General features: G+C 38.6%; 1 protein-coding gene across 1 annotated transcript in view; it reads right to left on the bottom strand.

Moving 5' to 3' along the window:
- Window positions 1–20,699: 20,699 nt before the first annotated feature.
- The window catches only part of LOC149317428 (hepatocyte nuclear factor 4-gamma-like), a 31,732-nt gene continuing 26,107 nt past the window's right edge, over window positions 20,700–26,324 (bottom strand). Inside the window, exons 9-10 of the mRNA XM_089518909.1 lie at window positions 21,778–21,897; window positions 20,700–21,053 (exon numbers count right to left, since the gene is read on the bottom strand). Coding sequence (XP_089375035.1) covers window positions 20,935–21,053; window positions 21,778–21,897 — 239 coding nt within the window. The 3' untranslated portion in view covers window positions 20,700–20,934. The remainder of the gene's footprint in view (window positions 21,054–21,777; window positions 21,898–26,324) is intronic.

The raw sequence follows: 26,324 nt of genomic DNA, 5'->3' as shown, positions 1-26,324 counted from the left end.
ATTGGACTCTGCAGGAGCATGCCAGGTCATTCCCTTTTCTATATTTTTCAGAGAGGAAATCCCATTTTGGATAAAGATTTGTTATAACCAATCAAGAAAAAAACAAACATTATAACAGTGTACTTTTTGTTGTGGCCAGTTACCAGAAAATCAAGTATAAGGACAGACATGATCCTCAGTGGCCCACAAAACAGTTTACAGAAAACAGTCAATAAATACAAAAACAGAAAGCACAGATCTATAAAAAGCACAATATCCATAGTAAAATACTAATGATAGACTATAAACATGAAATTGGGAATCAGAGAATCAAAGGTCATCCAGTGTAGGAAATCTGTAAGAGCTCCTCCAACATTTCCTTTAAAAGCTGCAACTAATCTCAAAGGTGGTATGTTCCAAACAGTTTATATCATCATGAAGGTGTTGCAAATACACAGTCTAAATCTTTTTAGACAGTGATGTTTCACCACGTTGAGGATTGATGTTTAGCTTGTGGCCTATAAAACGCCTAGATGCTTTTCTCACATGCTGTTCTCAACTCAGGGGTCATGAACCCTATATTTATGTTCCTGACTTTCCATCCAAATTTGTAACTCCACATTCATTTCTGCTGAAGTTGATTATGCTAGCTTTGGCTCAATTCTTAACCCTAACAACTCATTCTGAAGACCTGGTTTTGTTTTCAAAGGTGTTACTTTGCCCATTCCACCTGATATAAGCCAAAATATTTTCTGCTTTTCCATCCAAATCATTCCTAAATATATTAGACAATTTGGAGCTCAGTGTGGTAACCTGCAGCACCTACTCATAATTTTTGTCTAGTTTGGCAAGAAGGTCTTGATGAGGACACTTGGCATAAGCTTCATCAACTAGATACAGGTCAAGGAACCCTGGTGGCACAGTGGTTAAATGCCTGTACTGCAACCACTCACTCACAAACCATAAGATTGGTAGTTCAGTCCCAGCCAGGGGCTCAAGCTTGATTTAGGCTTGCATTCTTCTGAGGTTGCTAAAATGAGTATCCAGATTGTTGGGGACAATTAGCTTACACTTTGTAAACTGCTTAGGGAGTGCTTATTTGCACTGATAAGTGGCATAGAAATGTACTTGCTATTACTATCCTGCTAAAACAGTGATGTTATCTAACCCATATTTAGCAGTTTCCCAAAAAGGATATGATGACCTTAGCCAGGATCTTTTAGTTGACATCAATTAGTGTAAACCCAGGTTATGCAAGTATGTACACTGAAGTGATGTTGTAGAAGGGGGAGGGATAGCTTCTCACAGAGCTCCAGCATGGTGTAGTTAGTTTGAGTGTTGGACTATAACTTTAGCAACCAGGGTTTGATTCCCAGCTCAACCATAAAACCCACTGGATGACCTCGGGCAAGTTGCATGTTATAGCTTCAGGGAAGGCAATGGCAAACCTCTGAACAAATCTTTCCAAGAAACCCCCCATGTCACCATGTTGGAAAAGACTTGAAAGCACACAACAATAGCAACAACAGCAACAATAACTTTTCAAAGAATGCCTCTTGCCCTGGATAACAAAAAATAGCAGCAGGGATGAGGTTTTGGGGTCCATTCACACTACACAATTATAGTGCTTTTACCCCACTTTAACTGCCATGGTTCCATTCTATGGGATCCTTCAGTTAATAGTTGTAGAGACACTGGAGTATTCTTGCACAGAATTCTAAATCACAGAATCATAGAGTTGGAAGAAACCTCAAGGCCATTTAGTCCAATCCCTTGCCAAGCATCCCTGACAGATGGCCATCTAGCCTCTGTTTAAAAATCTCCAAAGAAGGAGACTGCATTGCACTGTCAGGATGTGTGTTCCACTGTCAAACAGCTCTTACTGTCAGGAAGTTATTCCTAATGTTAAGGTGGAATCTCTTTTCCTATAGTTTGAATTCATTGCTCTGTGTCCTATTCTCAGGAGCAGCAGAAAACAAGCTTGCTCCAGCCTCAATATGACAGCCTTTCAAATACTTAAACAGGGCTATCACATCACCTCTTAACCTTCTCTTCTCCAGGCTAAACATACCCAGATCCAGGTACGTAGCCAAGGGGAGGGTCTATGGTGTCTGGACCCCCCCTTCCGTTAGATACAATGAATGGTGCATGCTGCTGTGCCGCCACACCCAAGCCCCATTATAATGATGGCACTTAGTCTGGACCCCCCCTTCCCAAAATCCTGGCTACATCCCTGCCAGATCCCTAATTCTCTCCTCATATGGATGCTAAAATGTCCTCCCTAAACTGACAATCCCACAATTTCATAGCATAGAAGTATGGCAGTGAAAGTGGAACAAATAGCACGTTAATTGTGTAGTGTGTGAAATAAGCCCCTGGTCACAGCTCTGTTCTCTGACCATTGCTGAAGTGAAAAAATGAATCCAAGTTCACTTTATCTGCCATCACACAGCCATTGAAAAAGATATTGTCATTGTAGAAGTGGAGATGGAGGTTGCTCCATCTACCACAGCTGTGTAGAAGTAACCAAAGCATTCCTGGGTGTGCACCTGCCACTGAACAGTGCCCAAAGGATTGAGTTGTGATTATTCCTCCCCCCTCCCACACACACACACAAACACACCCTGTAACTGAGGTACAGAAAGGAAAGAAGTAAGGATGAAAGATCACCTCTGCTCTCTCCAAAGATTCCACAATAAGTGTATCTATTGGAGTCAGACCATTGTGGTATTTCATATTAAACCAAGATATAGCTGTGTTAGACTGTAGAATCAGTATTAGAGAGATTTTGTATTAGAGATTTCAGTTAGGTGCTACAAAATCTCTCTTGTTATCCGCTGGGGTTTGGTTCTAGGATCCCTTGTGGATAATAAAATCTGTGGATGCTCAAGTCCCATTAGATAAAATGGCAAAGCAAAATGGTGTCCCTTATATAAAATAGAAAATCAAGATTTGCTATTTGGAATGTATATTTTCAAGCCATGGATACTTGAATCCGTGGATAAAAAAAAAACCATAGATAAGGAGGGCCTTATCTAGTTAAACTACACCCACAACATCCCACTAATCTACCAATCGATTTTGAAAGGATATAAAATTAGTCTGGCATGATTTCATAAATCATGCTAAGAAAGCCCCATGATAGATCAATGACTTGAAGGCACACAACAACAACAACAACAACAACAACAACAACAACAACATGATTTCACAGAATCATAAAACTGAAAGAGATCCTAAGGGCCATCCAAGTCCCTGCCAATGCAGCAATCTACAGATAAAGTGGGGTCATACAATCTTTGCTTCAAAAGCTGCAGTGAAGTGGTCCATCACCTTCCAAGAGTCTACTGCACTGTTGGACAGCTCTTACAGTAAGTTCTTGTTGTTGTTTAGTTGCAATATTTTTTCATGTAATTTGGATAGAATAGTTCCATTCTTGTCCTCTGAAACTGCAGAAACCTATGTCTAACTCTAACTTCCCATGACAGTCCATTAAATATTTTAAAATGGCTACCATATCACCTCTCCATCTTCTCTTCTCCAGGCTAAACATACTCAGTTTCTGCAACAATTCCTTATAGTGTTAGCAGTTATGATCAGTAAATATGAATATTAGACTTTGATGCACATGATTCAAAAAGCTGTCTGTTGTCAGAGTTTAAAGAATTCAAACTGAACAAACTAGGGCTGTGGCTGGACTCTTTGTCCGTCTTGGAAAAGGGAAGCCTCGTTTTAAATGGCAAGACTGGAAATTCTCTCATCCCCCACCCCTCACTGACAAGAAAATGATTGAGAGCAATTAATGCTTAACTGTCTTGTCTACCTCTGCTGAATGGAGACCTTGCCAAACTGGCTTAGTCTGGGACATGCCCCAAGGTAAGGTATTGTGCTACCTTCAAAGAGACTGGCAAACACACCTGGATTTCAAGGAGAGTAGATATCTATACTGATTGGCTTTGTCCTGTGTATCTCCAGCTCATTGTCTCAGACAGCCTAAGCACCATTATCAGAACTGGAAGGGCACTTCACCTCGGCCCTTTTGCAAGCATATGTTCAAGTCATGTCTGTTTCACCCAGAGGCATCTCCATTACTCTTAGGAGACTGCCCCTCAGATTAGGAAAACTTTTAAAATACAAACACAGAGAGAGAATCTCTCTTTTTGACCTGCCCTCTCTTGGACCTCTCTCTCTCTCTCTGATCTTCCCCAGACTCCAGTCATCTTCTTCATGTCAGACAGTGAGAAAACTCATGTGTGTGTTTTAGTCTGTAAGACCCTTAAGCTTAGCTACACCCCCACTAGTTCCCCCATAGATTTGTTAGGCGGAGAGCCTTTAGCTTCCATGTTTTTGTTGTTGTTTTCCCCTCTTTTATTTTGAGAAGCAACTTACATAGTCTATAGAGTGTTCTGCTGGTTTCTGCTACTATTTTTTCTGTCTTTTCAATAAAGAGATAATTGTTGTTGTTTTTTTTTGTTGCAAAATCAGTTTGGCTTCTACCTTATTTTCACTTGGAGCACTTTGATTGATTTTCCATTTTTAAAGCCTTCAGCCTCTAAGATCCTGAAGAGAACTAGTGGAAGAGCTCCCCTTCTCTAAACAAAACAAAACAAAACAAAAAATCCAACAACAGTACACTGCTCTCAACAATTGGATTTCCAGACCTTTTACCATCACGATCTCTTTTTCCTGAACATGTTTTATCTTGGCAATGCCTTTCTTGAACTGGACACAGTACTCCAAGTGATGTATGACCTAACCAGAATAGAGTTATGTTGACACTTCAGTTCTGTTAATGCAGCCTAGAATTTCATTGGGCTTTTTTGCCATGTTCCCACTCCATTAATTCATGCTTAGGTTGTTGTCTACTAGGATTCCTGGAATCGTTTCAGATGTACTGCTATCACACCAGGTGTCAGCTATATTTCTGCATCTGAATTTTTGTTAGCCAAATATTCTCCCATATTCAAATTGAAAATCTTTTTATTAAATAATGTGTCCATTTAAGAGTAATAGTGGCCTAAATTCTGCTGCTAGTCTTGAGTAGGCCCATTCTATCAATGGTCTTTATCTACATGTTTACTCACCTTTCAACAACTGAATGAATAGGTCTACTCTTGTTGGGATGAACCAACAATATGCTGGTCAGTAGTATTATTCATTTCTTAAGGTCACCTTGAATCTTGAATCTATCTTCCCATGTAAAAGCTACAGCTACATATGTAATAGTCTGGTATCATCTGTAAATTTTATAAGCATGTCCTCTATTCCTTCATCCAGTCATTTACTGAGATTTCAACAAAGCTGACTCTGGTGTATAATTTGGTAGAACACGGCTTCTTACTTCTCTCTAGGGTGATGAGAAACAATTTGTGATCACTTGTTAAGTTCTTTCCATCAAACAGTTACAAATCCACTTAAGAGTAGTATCATTTCTAGCCCACATTTTACCAGAAAGGGACCACAGAAAAGCCCTATTGAAATTGCAGTAAAGTAAGTCTACCTCATTCTGCTCATTTATTAAGCCCATAACCCTATCAACAAAAAAAGATAATATTGGGATAACAAAACTGACAAATTTGTACTCAACAATTTAATTTTAAATTAATCAGCATGGCCAATCCACTTGATAGTTTATCTTTATTTAATGGTTTGTCTTCTGGGAAAGCATATGTTTTATATCCTGCTATGGTCACTTATCTCTGCAAAAGTCCTTATTGCAAAAAAATGATAGAATGAAGTGGTCACCTTTCTTTAGTGCACATTGAACAGCTGGTTGATAGGTAACAGTGAAGCGTTTAATTTTTTTGGAACATAAAGTTAACAAAATAGGAAACTTGATCAACTTGACTTGTTACAAGCCTCTGTTTCACATTAGGGATGGTTGAGCTTGCCTCAGCTCAGTTCCAAACAGGCTCAGGATACTAATTATGATTCTGTACATGAATATATGAGATTTCTCTATTAATGTTAAGGGAATATTAATTTCTTTTCCAAGACTTCACTTCCAATGTGTAATGATAGATATGAAAGCTGTTAGGTTCATACAAAAATATTACTCTCTTGGAACTGGAGGTTGGTTCGGTACTATATGCATGACTGAAACTACACCAAATTCAGACATTGTCAGCCACAAGGCTTAGACATTCCCCTGTACATCTGCACAGACAATTGTTCTGTGATGTACATCCCATGTTAAAAGATCATAAAGGTTGACATCAATCAACAAGGGTATCATCTGAAGTAAGATCAGTTCTTACACAGACAGTAAGGACTTTGGTTAATTTCGCTGCTTGATTTGGCACTCTATTCTGCTGAATGTGTTTCAACACAGTTAGCTCTTTGCTCTTGATCAAATTTTAATGACTTTGTTTTAAAGTTCTCAGTTCTTCTTTTCTTCTATATATTTATGGTTGGAAGCAGCTCTAGGAAAACTCAAAAGGGAGGATTCTTTGTAGATTGCTATGCTATTGGAAAACCAAAAGATGGGAGGGAGGGGGCTTGTGCATTTGTTTGCTTGTTTATAAGCATTTCTATCGTGTTTTTTTCTTGAAACCTACCAAAGCCCAGGAAATGGGCTGTGGAAAATACAAAACTTGTAGCATAGTTCTTTAAAGGAATTTGTGATAGCAATAGCTACAAGGTAATTATATTATTTAATTTATCTATTTCATTATACTTTAACTTACCTTTCCAATAAAAAAGGTGTTTCAGGCAGCAAGACAGCCCGTTAGGGTTGCTGTTTGGATCATTTATTATTATTATTATTATCATCATCATCATCATCATCATCATCATCATCATCATCATCATCATCATTATCATTATTTTCTTGCAGGCTACTAAAGTAGTTGCTTACTTTTAAAAAACATTGAACCAGCTGCTGACTTGTGATACAAAACACACTTTCCTTTGTGCACAACGCAGCAGCACAAGCTAGCCCTTGATTCATGCTCCTCTGCTCCTTTAACTAAAACAGTCAATAAATGTTGAATTTAGACTGCAAAAGGCATAGTCATGAAATATTCCTGATTAAATTTCATTTAAAAAGTAATTTCCTATATGTTAATGAGTATTACTGAGAAAGGAATTGTTGACAAGTAATTAGCAATTTGTTGCTAGTTATTTCTGAGCTTTGGTTAAATATAATGCTGTGAGTGCTATGAAATGTAATTATTCTAGAAGATCTTAAATGAACTTCCCAGGGCTACCAATGACTGAGGAAGCTGGAGAAAGTCAAGGAGTTCATGCAGGGCTGGGCTTTGGTGATGGGAAAAGCATTCAAAGCTTATCCTCCTAGTGCTGTTATCACAAGCACAATAAGGTCCAGACTATCTGAAAGACTGAATCTCCTTATATGAGCCTACCTGAGTTTTAAGATAATCAAGGGGGGACTTTCAGTTCCACCACCTTCACAGATACAGCTGGTGAGGACATGGGAGAAAACTTTCTGGGTGCCAGCAGGTAAACATGTATCATACAATTAACCTGTTCCAGCAGCTCCACTGGCTGTCAGTTTGTTTCTGGGCACTGTTCAAAGTGCTGGTGATGACCTATAAAGTGCTATACAGTTTTACAGCCTGCATCTCCTGATGTGAGTCTGCCCATACCTTGAGATTAACAGGAGAGGCCCTTCTCTCAGGAGTTCATTGCACATGAAATCCATGCTGGTATAGACATGGGTTGTAACTGTCTGGCAGGGATCTAATTGCACTGTCCAGTGACCAGGCAGTAGGCAGACCATATCCAACCTGGGCTTCTCCTGTTCGTTAAAAGCTTCTGCCATTCATGAAAAGCTGCTGGAGAAGCCCAGGTTGGAAACAGGCTGCCTACTGCCCAGGCACCGGGCAGTGTGATAAGATCCATTCTAGATGGTTGCAACTCGTCTCTAACCTGATGTGTAATAATGTCTTCAGTCTCACCATCTTCACAGGTACTTCTCCTGGAATTATGAAAGAGAGCCTTCTCGGCGGCTGCCCCTACATTTTGTAACAACCTGCCTAAGAAGGTTAGAATGGCCTCCCTTTTGCTATTCTTCCATCATCAGACTTCAGACAGCCTTTTAGAATTGAAGCCTTTTTTACAAAGGGCTGTTAAGTACAGTATTGTTTTAGGTTTCATTGGGTAACTTTTACAATATTTTTAAAAATTTATGTTTTAAATATGGTTAATAGTGTGATCTCATTTTAATATTGACTTTTTGTATGTTTTGAATTGTAATCATGTTAATGTGTAAGTTACCTTGGGTTCCAGAGTGGAGGAAAATGTGGGCCATAAATAAAATTCATAATAATGGTCAGAATCCTCTTGGGAATTTACAGTTTTATCAGTGTATTAATAATAAAATCATAGAACCGTAGAGTTGGAAGAGATCACGAGGGCCATCCAGTCCAACCCCCTGTCATGCAGGAATATACAATCAAAGCACCCCCGACAGATGGCCATCCAGCCTCTGTTTAAAAATCTTCAAAGAAGGAGATTCATCACAATCTGAGGGAGTGTGTTTCACTGTCAAACAGCTCTCATTGTCAGGAACTTCCTCTTAATGTTTAGGTGGAATCTCTTTTCCTGTAGCTTGCATCCATTGTTGCATCCATTCTCTGGATCAACAGAAAACAAGCTTGCTCCATCCTCAAAATGACACCCCTTCAAATATTTAAACAGGACTGTTATATCAATTGTCTCTTGTCCAGGCTAACCATACCCAGCTCCCTAAGTCTCTCCTCATAGGGTATGGTTTCCAGACCCTTTTGTTTCCAGACCCTTAATGTTTGTTGACAGAACTGGGCAATTCTGCAACATCTATATCCAGTAAAGAGCTGCTGTCATGCTGCTACACAGAGGAAACAACAAAGTGACTGGTGCATATTGGAGCTGACGCACAATTGGACCAATGGACATTGGGATACTCTTGCCAATGTGTTATTATGTATTTTTTCAATTTACTAACAATGTTTTTAGCACCTCTTCTATGTAGCTAAGACTATGTAAAGTTAGTAATGTATAACCTGATAGAGGACTGCAGCCAACAAGTGGCTATGCAGAAAGAACTTTATTGGGGGGATGTGATACTTTTATTTTTGTAGTCATATTGTACTCATGCCTTTATATTGTTTTACAGTTTGTTTGCTTTTTTACTTTTTATTATTATGTTTTATTATATGTACTTCATGTTTTGGCCCATCTTGGGTCTCACTTGGGAGAAAGGCAGGATATATATTAAATAACTAAATAAGGCACAAATTCATAATGGGACCCAATTAAAAAATAAGCAGCCTGTTCTCTGACTTTTTGAGGGGTGGCCTCCTCATTTTCAGAGCACAACTTTAAAACTGAGCATGAGGAGGTTGCACATTTCTCACAGAGTCAAATCAAAGTAAGGATTGATTTCTAATACATGGGGCACTTTGATAACAATAACAAGGATGTTGCCTGACTGTATATAGTATTAGGGTCTGACTCTCATTCTCACTGAACAGTTGTTCTTGGCAGAACCTCATCCAGAATTGTCATGGAATAAGGTCAGATGAGTCTGAGAAGTCCTGGAAAAACACTGAGAAGGAGCTGAGAATAACTTTAATAATACAGTACAATAATAAAAAAATAGTGTCCCTAAAACCCTCCACAGGGTAATAATAATAATAAAAAATAATAAATAATTTTTTTATTTGTATACCGCTTTTCCATCTGATCAAAGCGGTTCACAATATACGGGTTATGTGACATATGTCACAATACAATACAGTACAATACAAAGCAGTACAATAATCAAGCAATACGGTATATCAACAGTTACATCAGCAATATTACACAATTCAATAAAAGTCTCATAACATATACAAATCAATTTAAAAACTATCGGTTGTGGTTGGATATCTGGATCTTAATTAGGGTATTCCATTCTATCTCTAAAGAGAATCAGGGGGGTATGCTATCTGAAAAAGATGCGTTTTCAAAGCCTTCTTGAAGGCATCCAGTGTGGAACATAGGCTCTCAGGGAGAGCATTCCAATAAGCAGGAGCTGTCGCCGTGTAGGCTCTCTGATAAGTTTTTACTAATTTTACCCTGGGATATTCAAGTAAATATGTCCCAAATGTTCTGAGGGTGCAGGGGGGGGTATGCAGGGAGAGGCGCTCCCTCAAGTAACTCGGGCCCAAGCCATGTAGGGCTTTAAAGGTAATGACCAACACTTTGTATTGTGCCTGGAAGCTAATAGGCAGCCAGTGGAGAGATTTTAATATAGGTGTTATATGGTCCGATCTTCGGGTACCCATGACCAATCTGGCTGCAGCGTTCTGAACTAACTGAAGCTTCCGAACCTGGTACAAAGGTAGCCCCATGTAGAGCGCATTGCAGAAATCCAAACGAGAAGTTACTTGTGCATGTACTACGGTTTCAAGGTCCTTTCGATCCAGACAGGGGCGCAGTTGGCGTATCAGGCGTAGCTGGTACCAAGCACTCCTTGGCCATCGCATCTACTTGAGACGATAATTGTAGAGATGAGTCCAGGAGTACTCCCAAACTGCAAACTTTATCCTTTAGGGGGAGCTTAACCCCATCGAGGATAGGGTGACAAATTTCCCTATCTGGATTCGGGGTGCCTATCATGAGTACCTCTGTTTTCTCTGGATTCAGCTTGAGTCTGTTTTCCCTCATCCAGCCCATTCCCCAAAAAGAGAATACAAACTGGAAGTCCACTGTCTTGATAAAGGTATGAAAACAAAAGCACAGTAAACAGACAGGGTACTAATTGTCTTATTATACCTACACATATAACAGCAGCAACAGCAACAACAACATTGGCTGGCATCCTGTATTGCAGTTACAGATTTGTAACCTAGAGTTATAGTTCTGTAACTGCTCCAGATTCACTAACTAAATATTCATGGTCAAGGCACTATTGACTCAATCAAAAATGTTTCTTCAATCCCACCTCAACAGCCAGCAGTGATGAACGTCTCTATCTCCCCCTCTTTTTGAATAAATGACACTGACTTGCTATCTTGATTAGGGTGGCCATCAATTGTCCATTTCTCATCAGAGTGGTACAAAAATTGAATCTTTAGCTGCAGATGCTCCAAACTGAGAAGGTCTGGGGAAGATAATGGGAGGCTGAGGTAACAATACACTTTGGTGTGTGGGTTGGAGCAACAAATATTGCTCCTTTCCACTTTCTAAAGTCAGCCAAAACCCAGCCAAATTATTTAGGCAAACAACTGAAGCTGAAAATGTGTTTTCTCCATCGTGGAAGTTAAAAAAAAAAAGAATTTATAACAAATAGGTAGAAGACTTAGCATTTGCATCATGTAATGGTCAAACCAGCCCCTGGAGGGAGGAACCATAGCTTAATAGGAAACCCCAGGTTTCATCCATAGTATCTCCAGTTATAAGAATTATGTAAGGTGATGCAAAAAACTTCTGCTTCAGACCTTGTCAGTCACAGTAGATAGTACTAGAATATATGGACAAATAAACTCATCTAGTATTTATGGGCAAATAAACTCATTTTAGCAACTTCTAATATTCCAGTGACTGATTAAGGTGGTACTTTCACATCTATGTTCTCTAGCTGTCACAGTCCTTCACAAACAGGGCCATGTAGTCTTGCGAAGCTGTTCCCTTCCCCTTTTCTCCTGGCCACTTTGCATTCTCTTGGATCCCATGCCACCATGGCTGATCCATTCTACTTCCACCACAACCTACTGCTATCACATTTCCACCATCACCACCCCAGCATTATGTACTGACTGTTCTCTTATCTCTCTTCTGATCAGCATATCAGGTATGTTCTTCTTTTGGATGGATGGCTCACACAGCAATATAAAGTGAAAGCCTGCATCAGCAAAGGCTCCAAGTGCTTGGCATTTTGATTTCCCCATAATCAAATTAAAGGAAGAACTGAAGAAGAAAGCTGGACCTTCAACTGGCATAATACCTTACCTCATATGGCAACACTTTCCTACCCTTTTGCAGCAGCTGGTAGTGTACCAGGTATCCTCAAACTGTTAAACCTGAGATATTTCCAAATTCCATGTCTAAACCTTATTAACACTCAGCCAGTTTCACTGAATTTTACAAGCAGAACAAGTTACCTTTTTTGGACCTTCTCTTCAGAAATTCCCCAGTAGCCATGTTGTCTGAGACATTTAGGGAGTTGTCATCCAAAAATAATTTTTCCAAGCTCTGTTTTCAAGGAAACTAAGGATCACATATCAACTCTAGAGTCTAGTTTGATCATCTAAGATGATTCTTTGCAATGTTTGGAATAGTTTGTCCCTGGAGAAATATTTGTGGCAAAGATCTTAATTTTTTTTAAGGTGAAGTAATAGCCTATTGTAATATAGAGGTGAATATAAATCCATGCTAGCATCTCTCCACAGAAGGTAAATCAGGATCATTCATGTCTCTGATGGATTAATTTGTGGCAGGAGGAAGGGAAAGAAGGCTATGATAAGGAGATTAGTTAACAAGGCACAAAAAGAATTTCAGAAGAGCTCTTCTTGCTTTACAAACACACCAGACTTTTTGAAGATATTTCTTGCATGACAGACAAATGTAGTGTTAGGTGCATCATATATTTAAATTATCCAAAGAGTCTTGAAAAGGTATGATGCATGGGACTTGTTTTGAAAATAAAGACCCACACAGTACAGTGTAAGGAACAAAGTGTCTTAGAAAGAGAAACGGTGATAGTAGGAAAGAAACAATAATAATATAATGCATTTATTTAATGATGGGGTCTAGCCTACCAAGAAGTCTGATGAGCATCAAAGATAAACCCACTGCACTGAGCCTGTACAACTGAGCCTTTGAAATATAATCTCACGTATGCAGTCTCATTTGACTGCAAAAGCAAAAATGTTTGTCAACAATACAAATTTTTCTTTATCATGGATTTTTGTACTAAGCTCCCTTTTTGTGTCAGGCAGGAACAAAAATCCTTAGCAATCGTCTCCTTTAGACAGGTCAAATGTGTCAATAGCTTGCAGTATTTGTTTCTGTAGTTCTCAGGTTTTTTTAAAAAAATATTCAAACTACATTCCTGTTGTATGGCAATTTATGGCACCACTTGCAACATTTTATTTCATCCTTCAAATGGGTGTCGTTTTAATTCTGGGATGTATTGGAACAAAACAAAACATCCTTTACTACTTTCTCTCTTTTAAAAAAAATTTTTTTCAGAGTTATACTGCATCCCTGAATCAGTGTTATCAGTGCTTGGATGAAACTGCACATTTACACTGTAGCACTGCAACTCTTAAAAAAAAAACAGAGAGAAGAAATTTTTCACTTAAAATCATAGGACTACCTCAGCAAACCATGCCTATTATGTGTGTGTGTCTGTGTGTCTGTGTGTCTGTGTGTCTCTGTATGTGTTTTTGGAATAATTCTAGTGTAGATCCAAGAAATCACAATGACTAGACCACTGCAAAGAATGGAATGAGTAGATGCAGTGGTGATAACAATGAGCAAATCTCAAGGAGCTAGATTAAAAGATCCACTCCCATTCATACTGGAAACAAAGCTAATATGCATAATTCTGAACTCTGTTAGTTAGCAGTATCTATTGGGCAAAGGAGCTTATCTATTGGGCAAATGATATCTTGTCTCTTCTGGCTTCAATTCTGGATCCAGGATGCCCCCGGATCATAACTAAATCGCCACCAATCTACATGGGATGCTGCCATCCGGATGCATCCCAGGTCGAGGCCTCACTCAGCCCACACTTTTTCTAAGTCAGGGGGCTTCTTTAAAAAATTGGCCAGCTGAGCAAGGCTTCGACCTGGAATGCATCCGGGTGGCAGCATCCTGTGAAGATCACTGGTGATTTAGTTATGATAGCATCCGGGGGGCATCCTGTATCCAGAATTGAAGCCAGAAGATGTAAACTGGCATATTTGGCAGAAATGAAGCTGGAAGAGGTAAGCCAGTTGAATCCATTGAATTAATTGTTGAATTGTTGAAACTATTCATTAGTAAATTCCACTAGTTCAAGTCTATTCTAGTTGACCAATAGGATTCAGGCCTGGGTATATAAGTTTCAGGTTTGTAATATCTTTTAAAATATTATACAGTTGAAAGTTACTCTTGTGGCCCATTCACACTGCAGAATTATAGCACTGCTATTACACTTTATGAAATCACTGATTACGGAATCAAATGGAATAAAGTGGAATACTACTCCACTTTATGGAATCATGACTACTATTCCACTTTATGAACCAGTAGCCATGATTTCATCTAATGGAATCCTGAGATTTGCAGTTTGTTGTTGTTATGTGCCTTCAAGTCATTTCTGACTTACAGCAACCCTAATGTGAATCAACCATGGGATTTCTCAGCAAATTTGTTCAGACGGAGTTTACCATTCTTTTGAGGCTGAGAGACTATGATTTGCCTAACTAAGCTCACCCAATGACAGAGTGAGGATTAAAACTCTGGCCTTTGAGAGTCCTCGTCCAACACTCAAACCACTACACCACACTGGTTTTAATTTGAAGTTTAAGGAGGGGCATTTAAATTTCCCATCAAGAGCACTCCAGTGCTCCGCCAAATTAAAAAAAACAGGATTTCATAGGAGGGAACTCTGGAAGTTAAAATGGAATAATAGTGCTACAATTCCATAGTGTAAATGGGCCCTTTCTTGTGAACACTTAGGACACAGTGGGTATACAGCCCAGAAAAGAGACATTTCATAGAGATTTATACAGCATTACAGTGAACGAGTTCTAGATTTAGTTGTACCAGCCTCCAAAGAATCATGTATACCAATTACCATCTTTATGGCAGATTCAAAATTTGATTATCAAAAATGCATGAATCATGTGACTGATACTGAACCTAATTTTGCTGTCCTTAATTTTCATAGGAATTTCTACTTTTCATCCATTTCATAAGACTAAGAATGAAATATAAAGTTTTAAGAAGATACAAAAATATTGAATGCTGTGAGAAAACTCCAGTTCTGACAGTAATGTATGCATATTTAGTTTATGTGGACAATAATTTTTAATCTTTTCTTTTTCTTTCTTTCTCTTTCTTTCTTTCTTTCTTTCTTTCATTCATTCATTTTTTTAAAGAAAACTTTTTTTAAAAAAATTACCAGTTTGCTGCAATTATGTACTTTTTGACATCAAAGTTACTTTTTAACACCTGAGGATTTTGAATCTATTTTGTCCCTTTCCAACTGAACTTTGAATATGCAGATACCTTCCCCAAATGTAGAAGTTCAAGCTGTGGCCAGTGGCAATACAGCTGAGTGATTAAAAAAAATGTAATTATCTGAAGTGCTATATGGCTAGCATTTTAATATTCCTTGTCATCTTATTTCCATTCAGGTGCATAAGCAGAGTATAATATGGATAGTTAGCTATCCACAGATTATGTGACTATTCTAATTAAACTATACAAGGTCAAATAAATGTTATAAGATTTCTTCTCATTTTAATATACACTCTTTATACTGAAAAAGATTGTCCTTCTATATCAGTATCTGAGATGAACTTTATTATATGAAAGAGAAGTAAAGTTTACTACTAGCCTATATATCTAATAAGAATAAATAGTAATTTGTAGTACTTTGTTTATTGCTTTGCTTTTTTTAAATGATCTTTCTGCTGAAAACCTCAATGGCAATAATGTTTTTAACAAAGCAACTGCAATCTGGCATTCAGTCTTCTTGTCTTCTTGTCTGAGGTCATGACAGTAAAAATATCTCTCTGTTGATTCCTTCCTGCTATCCTCTGCAACAAAAGTGACTTCTTTCCTCCCTGCACTGATCTTAACTTTTAAAAGAAGATAGGTATTGATCCAAAGAATTGGAGACAAAGAACAGACATTGATCTGGGAGTAGAAGTAGAAAATATAGTACGGTTTCATAAACTCTTCTATGGGTGAAAATTGAGGTCTTCTGAGAAATGTATCACAGAAATAAAACTGCAATGTAAACTCTTGTAGGCATTAAAAAGTCTTGAAAAGACCTTGTAAGATTTTAGTTTGCATAGGTTTTTCCATTCTTGTGGAAGAGCCTATACAAACACAATTTCTGTATGGGATTTACTTTTTCCTCAGTTTTCTTCCACCAACTGAAAATAAATAAAAATCAAACATAGCCCATTCATAAGCAAAAAGCTTCTGTTGTCCCTAGCCATAATGTATATCAAATCATTCTTGTTACCAAGAGGAATATTTAAACAACCTAAATAAATAATTTATTTGAAACTCACAACAATGAGATTTTTTTTTAAAAAAAATTGCTTGCCCACCCACAGATACAATCAATGTGGAAAATATTAACTATGGCCATCATCATGAGCAAGAAAAAGGCAGGATAAGGCAATTTTTCCTTGCCTTAAAATTGTCTTGGCTATATCTTTTTAAATTACTTCCCTGTTGCCTTATTACCTCATCTTTAAAGCATTATTTCCTTTAGTAAATCATTGTGGAAGGGAAGGAGTGGGAGTAACATTGTTCTCTGTTCCTTTTTCATTACCAACACTGACTAGGCCATTTGAACATGTCATCTGCTAGGGAAAGATTGCCTTGCCAAGTAGATGGTGCCCAAACCTGACATCTGTTAATTTGCATGTGTTCTCTGTCACATTGTAACTCTGGTCTAACCCTGAATTCTACATATGTACTTCCTCTTTTGACCAATGTGGAATGCTTACCTTGTTGGAAGTGGTCTCACTGACACTCCATTGTGTAGATGCGCTATCCAAGCAGTCTTCTCATCCAGATTATAACCAGAATCAGGCCTGATTAGAGTTAGGTGGCTGTATCTTTGTCCCTTCAGATCTTATCCTAATAGAACTTACTTTTATACAGAGGTCTCCTCATGGCAGTGAAGGAAAGCTCTACCACTGTCACACTTTCATGTCCAGGAGTAGCTACAAAATTGGAGCATGTGGGAGACAAGGGCATGTCCAGGAGGTTGTGGAGCCATGGGATCTATGTTCCACCATTCCTCAGACAATTCACCACTACAAAGGCCCTAAACTACACAATGTATGGAGCTGGCATAGTCAATCCACTCCCAACTGGAGAAAACAACAGAAGTAAAATAAGAAATGCACATGTACATGAGTTAGCAGAACTTTAAATATGTTTATATTTCTGCCGGGAAGTCCTCTTTTCCATCCTCTGCAAGTGATTTCTTGTACGAAACCTCAAAAAGGGAACTATCAATTGCTTCCATTTTCAAAGTACTATACTTCTTAGAAATTTTAGGGATTTCAGTGAACAGTATAAGGAAATGGAATAGAGGAATTTATCCTAATTACAGCTCTAGCTGATGTAGAGTTATGTGTTTCTCATCTGATTTCAATGTGTTTTAACTTTTTCTGCTTATGGCTAAAATAGCAATTTAAAAGAAACACAACATTGCTGTTTACTTTATGCAAAGGGGGAGAAAGGTTACTTCAAGGCCCATTTAACATTCATATGTTTTCAATATATGTTTATTGAGGATTGATGAAAAACAGTCAATCTGAAAACATTTGCAGCAACCATATCATGGCTACTCAAGCCTATATTCATATATTACATCTTAGTTTAGAAAGCTCAGCACAATGTGCTGTTTCAACAAAGGTAGTCATTTTGATTTGGTACACTCAGGCTTACAAAAATAATTTTTACACTTAGACAATAAATCAGATTCTTAATAAATTACAATATACTTATTATTTAACAAGGAAACATATTTTATAAAATAGGCAACAATGGGCCCAAACAGATGGGCACAATAAACCCACTTTTAGGCAACATCGGTACGCAGCATTTAGACACCACATGGAGCAATAATGCTGGGAAGCCAGCTTGAAGCCTCCTGGCTGCCCAGGCATGGGTGGCTTCATGGTGCTCTTGTGGTGCGGTGTTCAAATGCCGCAAGCTGCTAGAGCATCATGAAGCCACCATGGAGCTGACCAAAAAAGGAGCAGGTCTTATCTGCTCCTTTTTCAGCCTTGTTGAAGGCGGGTTGAGGCCATGGCATGTGTTTGCTGTGGCCCCAATCTATCTTCTTGCCAGTCTGTTCCCCCTCAGTGTTAAGAGTTCAAACAAAAGAGTACAAATGTCAATCCTAATATCTGGAACATTTTAGCATTCTAGAATGTAGTCATTCTGTCATTAATCAAGGAATTTTTTTTACAGTGTTAAGCACCAAAACTTCTGTTCCTCTAGCTGCACCACTTATGTACAGTGGGTCCTTGGTATTCCAGCACCCCCCCCCCCCCCGTGGATACCAAAATATGTGGATGCTCAAGTCCTGTTAAATACAATGGCACAAGAAAATGGTGTCCCTTCCATAAAATGCTAACATCAAGGTTTGCTTACTGGAATTTATATATTTTAAAAATATTTTCAAGCTGTGGATGCTTGAATTGGTGGCTAAAAAAATCCATGTATAAGGAGGGCCAACTGTAATATCAATATCAATATCTTGAGTTAAGCAAAATGAGGCTCAAAGTGTCCACAACATGGCTCCTTTTTTTCATCACCACAACCACACTGTCCTGTCCTGTAGTGGAAGCCACAAATTAAAGATGACTTGAGTTATAGAATCTCAAGAATGTTCCAGATGAACAACTTGGTCCACAAAGGTCTATAATCCAAATTCTCAGCTCAGGTCACCACTTGTGCATTCCTTCCTCACGAGTGGTGAGTTTAAAAGTGCAGTTGTCTCATTCAATTCACTTCACCTTCTCTTCACTCTTTTCCAGGCTGCTCATAGCCTAGACTTGTGGTCAGGTGATGGAGAACAAAGTTGGAGAAGCCATATCACAGGATGCCTGTGTAGGGGTGTCTTAGTGGAGCAGTTTGGCTGCAACACATCCCTAGCTGTTGTTGGTGGTCTTTCTAATGTGGCTGTCCCTTCTTAGTCAAATCAGAGTTGCCGCTTACAGGATGGGATTATGCCCTAGTACATTTTCCAGACAGCATTGATATGGATAGTAGCCATGCCATGGAGTCATTCCCATGAGGTCCAAGGGCTCTGACATTCACAGGAAAGAACTGAATGCAACATCGTATCATAAGGGGAAATCAGTGTAACATGTCTGGATAGGAGAGCAGTAGTTACACATTTTATTTTATTTTATTTCAAGGGGAAAAGCTGCGAGGGGGCAGGATGGAAATAGGCTTTTGTTTATGTGCTTGTCTGAATCAAATATAAATTTGTATTAACCAAATCTTTGAAGTTTATACAAAAATATGAACAACCTTGTAGTAGAGACCAAACGTCGTCTAGTTTGGAATTTCATTAATTAATTGTTCCATTGTGGTGTAGTGATTTGAGGGTTGGACTAGGATTCTTGGAGGCCAGGGTTCAAATCTTCACTTGATTACAGATACCTAGTGGGTAGCCTTGGTCAAGTTACAGTCTCTCAGCCTCAGGTGCCAATGGCAAATCCCATCTGAACAAATCTTGCCAATTTGAATCTGTGAAAAGTCCACCTTAGGGTCAATAAGTCAGAAACAACTTGAAGGCACACAGCAGCAGCAGCAGCAGCAACACCCACCTTCAGCATTCTAAATTGTACATGGATAGACCACAGACATTCAGCCTCAACACATGAAGGGCAATAGGAACAGAGATTGAGGCAGCATAGAGCTACCATGCTCATCTTTATTCTCTTCGTTTTCATGATCATTACACCAGCGACAAAAATGCCTAATAATGCTGGCAGCAATGCTTCATCAGTAACATTGCTAACATTGAACATTGGATCCAAGAGATGTACTGCTATTTATATGGAGTCCACTGTCATTATTTTAAACATTTCTACTTAAAAAAACATTTATTCTTAAAAAAAAAACCATTCAGAAAAGATGTGAATGATTATGTCTAAGGGGCTGTACAGGCAGCCCTTAAGGGACGGCATGATGCTTCCCCTTTCCTAGCTGGATTGTGGCCGCAGCAACCGCATGCCGTAGCCCCAATCAGGCCTTTCCAGGGCGCAAAAAGGAGCCACAAAAAGTGGGGGCAGAGACAGGATTTCAGACTTTGGAGAATTCCTTTAAAATTCATTTTAAAAGCCAGAGCAAATTCACTACCCACTAGCATGGAACAGACCAGCAGCTGTTGGTGTGTGGGTTGGTGGAAGGGAAGGCCAATTTTGGTAGCACTCCTATCTTATTGTTTTAAATTATTGAAATGCTTTAATGGCACATAACAAAGCAGCTTATAATAAGACAAAGAATGTGCAAGAAACTAATTGTACATGAAGAACCTAAAATCTTTTGATGTTTAGGTACAGATGAAAATGTATTTATGAAGCAAGTCCAAGAGCAAAATTCACTGACTTAAAAAATTCCACTGAAATAACTGTGACTGCCTTTTATACAATTTCCAGTCTTATGTACACTTCCCGGGTTGTGATCAAATACAGTGAGCCTTATTTCTGACTAAACATGTGCAATACATGTACATGTGCGCGCACACACACAATATATATATGCTTTCAGGAAGCATTTTGGCTTTTAACCTGTACTATATACTCAAGAAAATGAGACGCCTGCTTTGATTAACTGTTAAAACCACTCGCTTTGCCGTTTCATTATTTCTACATTTCAGATTTCATTTTTATTAAAATCAGACTTTGCATTCTGCAATGAATATTACTTAAGATTTTTTAAGATGACAAATGGTATAGAGGGACAATAAATTAAATCTCCTCAATTGTGATTCAAAGCACTGCAAACATGGAGCAGTTTTTTTTCATCATATCACATATTAGAAACCACAAATTCTATCTGAATTCAGGTTTTAAAAAAATATTAGCAAAAGCAATCTCTCCCTCCTCCCCATGTGTGTGTATGCCTATCTTTTTTTAAAAAAAACTTCTCCAAAGAGACCAGTACTTGTCTTCTTTAATAGCAGGTCGAAGTTCTGTGTCCTGAGTTTTCCAGTGTCATGATGGTTTAACACAGTGCTTGTACTACAAAAAATATTGATCAGTATCATAATGGCTTTTGTTTCAAAAGAGATGGCTGGGAAATAACAGTAACTTGGTTTGTAGATATCTTGTATTCCTGGCCAGAGCCTTGTGGAGGAGAAGGAAGTGGAGTTTCAGGAGTTGCTGGAAAAGAAAATAAATAAAAGAAAATAAATTAACCAATAATCTAATCAAGCTTGTGCTAGAAGCACAGAGTGGTAGCAATAAACAGGCCTTGGCTTGGAGAAGAAGTGGAATTTATATATGTCTGTAGCACTTATTGGTTACTGCCCACAGAGCTAAATCTAGTGTCCATCCCAACTTGGGCCGAGTCACTGAAATCGATGGATCTTACCTAAATGGTAACTAACTAGTCCCATTTATTTCAACTGATCTTCTGTATTTGAGGCTAACAATGAATTTATCTCACAGAGTTTATCATGGGATTGGAGTAAGAATCCAGTTACTGGGCAGCCTGACTTCTGAACAAAACCACTGTCTCTATCAGAGCTTGGAAATATTTTGTTGTTGCTATTGATTAAACATCCAGAATCCCCTAGCTACAATCATGCCGACTGAAGAATTCTAGGAGTTCCAGTTCTTTAAAAACGAGAATTTTCCAAGCTCTTGGTCTCAGTTATGCTTGAATAATTTTGATGGGAGGCTATGAATGCTTTTTCTTGACCACAAATATCTTTGTGTTCATATCTGGTACGATTAAAAGTAACTTGAACCAAATTCATGGCATGCATGTATGGAAGGAATAGAAACAAGCATGATGTTACTGACAAATATTACCTGATCCCCCAATAAAATATAAATAAGCCACAGAAGCTATATAATCAAATGATATTTGCAATAAACTTACAAATCTGTTCTGAATGTACAGGAACAGTCACTGGACTTATAAGCAAAGTTTGTCCAGTGAGGGGATCTTGAGCTAGATGAGGATGTGCTGGATGGAGATTAGAAGCATCATTAGAAGTACCTGCAATAAATCCCCAAAACATGCATCAGTACAATTTAACATGTTGCTGTATGAAATGTTTCATTTCCCTTATCAAAATAACCTATAAGATTTTATGGACTGAACTGTGACAAAAGCAAGGATGAAAATAGTTGCATATTAGATGTGATACATGTTGTAGTGGCCAGATCCTGCATGATCAACCATAATTGTAATGACAGAACTTTGCCAGTGTAGTTACATTTGTTGAAGCCATCCCACCAAAAATCTACCTTTCTGTTGGGGCACTGGCAGGCTGAAAAGGTAGGTTTGGGGGTCACTATCTGTTGCTGACAACCATAAAGATGAGTTATGAGACTGTAGGTCCAGAGGACAATCTCATAAAATACTGAGTAGGATGACAGCCATTGACTAAAAAAAAAACCACTTGTGTTCAGTAGCCCAATATTATTCACAGAAGATACTTCTCAGCAGGTAGAACTAATATTACACATAGGATCTGGTTGGTTGAATACTCTTCTTTCGAAACAGAAGGGGATGATAGGTGACAACATAGGCTCTCCAGGAGAACCTGGAGAGTCACAAAGCCTAAAAAAAATCAAAAGCACTTTTTTGCACCCAAATGCCCTCTTTCCGTATAATCCATCCGCCTACTTGAAGGGAAGGAATATAATAATATTCCTGTGCACTAAAAGACTTTGCATTTGTGAGTAGAGGCCATGCACCACTATCTTTTACAATAACCTCTTTATATGGCCCCTATGCAAATGTGTCTTAATTATATTCTCCTCTCCCTTTCCAGTTGACCTCCCCTTGATCAGATTTGTATCCTATTGGCTGGCAACAATGCATATATCACAACAATGGGTGCAAAATTTGACTTGGTCGCAAATCTAGGCATCAAAATCATTTATAAGAATTACATGGAGGTGATGAAGATACATGGTACTGGATCCAGGGGCTTTTAATTTATATTAAAGGTCATTTTGTATTTTTGCATTTTTATATTTTTGCAGCACTTGCTTGTTATCTGTATCCTATTTTATATTTATTATTGTTATTGTAGTTTATTTGTTTGGATTTTACCTCAGTTGCATTGAACTGTGATGGCTTATAGCTTTTAGCAATAAACAAACTCAGAAACCCTCCCCCCTCCAAATGCCATCTAGAGATCAAATGTCCAATATTAGTTCTACCTGCTTAAAAGTATCTTCTGTGAACAATATTGAGCCACTGAACACCAATTATTATTATTATTATTATTATTATTATTATTATTATTATTATTATTCAATAGCTGTCCTCCTCCTCAGTAGGAGCGTATGGCTCTCGTAGTTCTCTCTAGAGATTATTTTCACCATGTTTTAAATCTCACAGGGACTGCTTTAGATCAGGAAGTGTTTTTAACTCCCTGTTCTCTCTCGCATTTTAGAAAAGTCCTCTCCCAGACCTAAAAGAAACTGAATGTTGGAGAGATGTGTTAAAAATGCCACCTCCCCTAGTTGACATTGGGGGGGGGGACAATATGATCCCTGGGGAGGCTCTTGAACCCACATGCTGCCTCCAGAGCACATTTTGCCAACCCTTGTTTTAAAAGATAGTTTACAAATGCCATTTTCTCTCTCTTTAGTGTTTCTCATTTTCTATTGCATCTAAAAATGATATGTTTTTATAGTATATCATTTTTGCAAAATATAGAAATAGTAATTATTTTTGCTATACAAATATTTTAATTGGCATTTAGAGTACTCTTGAGTAATTGTTAGCTTCATACTCATTAGGCAAAGCAAATTAAGTACAATATTATTGCTTTTGTTTGATTGATTCTGGATTTTACAACATGTGCTACTTGCCTATGTGACATTTTATCAATAGGTTTTGTGTATCACAAATTCCTATCATCTTTATCTGCAGAGTCCCCGAAGGATTCATTCCAAAATACATTATGCTTAATAAACTTTCTCTCCATCTAGATTTAGGGATGGATGACAATTTCATTTTCTTTTTACAGAAAAATTCCCAACATTTTCACATTTCTTTTTATCAAGAAGGAATTTTAAAAAATGAATCTGGGGCAAAGAGAATTCCAGCACAGAGTTTTCAGATATCTAACTACTAAATGTCCAGATCTGAATCCTTGTAATATGCTTGTAGTGTTTCATTACTACAGTTCTTCCCCGCTTGCCCCCCCCCCCAAAAAAAAATTGCTCACATTTAAGATCTAGATGGGAGGTGTCTACAATATCATCCTCTCCGTACTAAGAATAGTTGCTCTTACTGGGATTCAGTGTATTCTAGTGGTTTGAGTGTTGGACTGAGACCCCGAGAAACCAAGGTTTAAAACTCCAGTCAGCCATGGAAATCCACTGGGTGAGCTTGGGCACGCCACACTCTCTCAGCTTCAGAAACTGTGACAGATTCACCTTTGTGAAGTCGGAGGCTTCCATGGGCAGCATCCTAGTGGTTTTTCAGGCTATGCGGCCATGTTCTAGAAGAGTTTCTTCCTGACAAGAATTCCAACCATCACGAAAATGAAGCACAATCAAAGCATTGGTAGACCAGGCAAAACACATCTGCGAACCCCATTTCTTGGAAGATGAATTGAAACACCTAGACTGGGCTCTACAGGCGAATGCTTATTCCAGCTCAGACATCAAAGGGCTTGCCAGACCCAGAAAAACCCAAAGGAGTGAAGACAAGCAACCACCCAAAGGGAAGGTATTTCTACCCTACATCAAAGAAGTAACAGACAGAATAGGCAAACTGGTGAAGAAGCACAACCTCCAAATGATTTATAAACTGACCAAGAAAATCCAGCAAATGCTGCACTCAGTGAAGGACAGGAGAGACCCTCTCACAGCCACAAAAGTTTACCGCATACCATGCAGCTGCGGACAAGTCTACATAGGGACCACCAAACGCAACGTCCAAACACGAATCAAGGAACATGAGAGACATTGCAGACTGGGTCAGCCAGAAAAATCAGCAGTAGCAGAACATGTTATAAAACATCCTGGGCATAAAATGCTGTTTGAAAACACTGAAATTCTGGACCATGCCAACAACTATCAAGTCAGAATGCACAGGGAAGCCATTGAAATCCACAAACACTTGGACAACTTCAACAGGAAAGAAGAAACCCTCAAAGTAAATAAAGTTTGGCTACCAGTCCTGAAGAACACCAAAACCAGGACTCAGCAAATGCAAATGAGAAACCATTCAGGGTCAGAGGCTTTCCCAGCAAACGATCACCAATTAGTAGACACTAATCCTCTTTTGCATATCCTCCTACCCTGAGGAAGCCATCAACAACAGAACAATACACAGATTAACATGGGAATCACTTCTCACCCAGGGTCACAGTATATATATACCCACTCTCTTCCAGGTTAGCATTCTCTGAAGATGCCAGCCACAGATGCTAGTGAAATGTCAGGAAAAAACTCTTCTAGAACATGTCACCATAGCCTGAAAACCTCACAAAGATTCACCTTTGATGCTTTTGTTAACTGCTTTTGTGCTGATCTCAACCCATGGTGATCCTGCTGATGAGACATCTCCAAGACCCCTTTTCCTCAACTGCTCTGCTCGACTCCTGAAAACTCATACTCCTCTTTTTAATAGAGTCCTTCCATCTAGCGTGCAGCCTTCCTCTCCTTCTACTTCCCTCCACCTTTCCTAGCATTATTGTTTTTTTCCAGTGATTCATGTCTTCTCATGACTTAGTACGCCAGCCAAAGTTTTGTCATCTTGGCTTCCAGAAAGATTTCTGACTTGATCTGTTCTAGGACCCATTTGCTTGTTCTTTTGGCTGTCCATGGAATCCTCAGCACTCTTCTCCAGCACCACATCTCAAATTAATTAATTTTCTTCCTATCATCTTTCTTAACTGTCCAGCTCTCACACCCATACATGATAATAGGTAATACAATGGCTTATATGATTCTAACATTTGTGCTGAGTTGTATATCTTTGTATTTTAGGATCTTTTCTAGTTCTTTCATAGCTGCAATTTCATGGCTGCAATCCCCATTCTAATCAATGCTTGATCCCAGGTATGAGAACTCTTTTACTGTTTCTAATTCCTCATTATCTAGTTTGAATGTGTGTAAGTTCTCTGTGGCCATTATTTTTATTTTCTTTATGTTCAACAGTAAGCCTGTCTTTGCACTTTCTTCTTTGATCTTCCTTAGTAGTTGTTTGAGGTCTGTGAGGCTTTCTGCTAGTATTATGGTGTCATCAGCATTTCTCAGATTGTTGATATTTCTTCCTCCTATTTTCACTCCTCCTCTACTGTGTCCAAACCTGTTTTTCTTACAATATATTCTGCATATAAGTTGAAAAGGTAGAGTGATAAGGTGCAGCCTTGTCTGACTCCTTTGCCAATTGGCAACCATTCTGTTTCTCCTTATTGGTGCACGGGGCGGAAGGGGAGTTGCTTCTGCCCC

Source organism: Sceloporus occidentalis, unplaced genomic scaffold, assembly GCF_023333645.1.
Source record: "Sceloporus occidentalis isolate IW3139 unplaced genomic scaffold, rSceOcc1.0.p SCAF_3, whole genome shotgun sequence".
In the NCBI taxonomy this organism is placed as follows: Eukaryota; Metazoa; Chordata; class Lepidosauria; order Squamata; family Phrynosomatidae; genus Sceloporus; species Sceloporus occidentalis.
The sequence above is the reverse complement of the archived record's forward strand: the minus strand, read 5'-3'. Positions and strand labels throughout refer to the sequence as shown.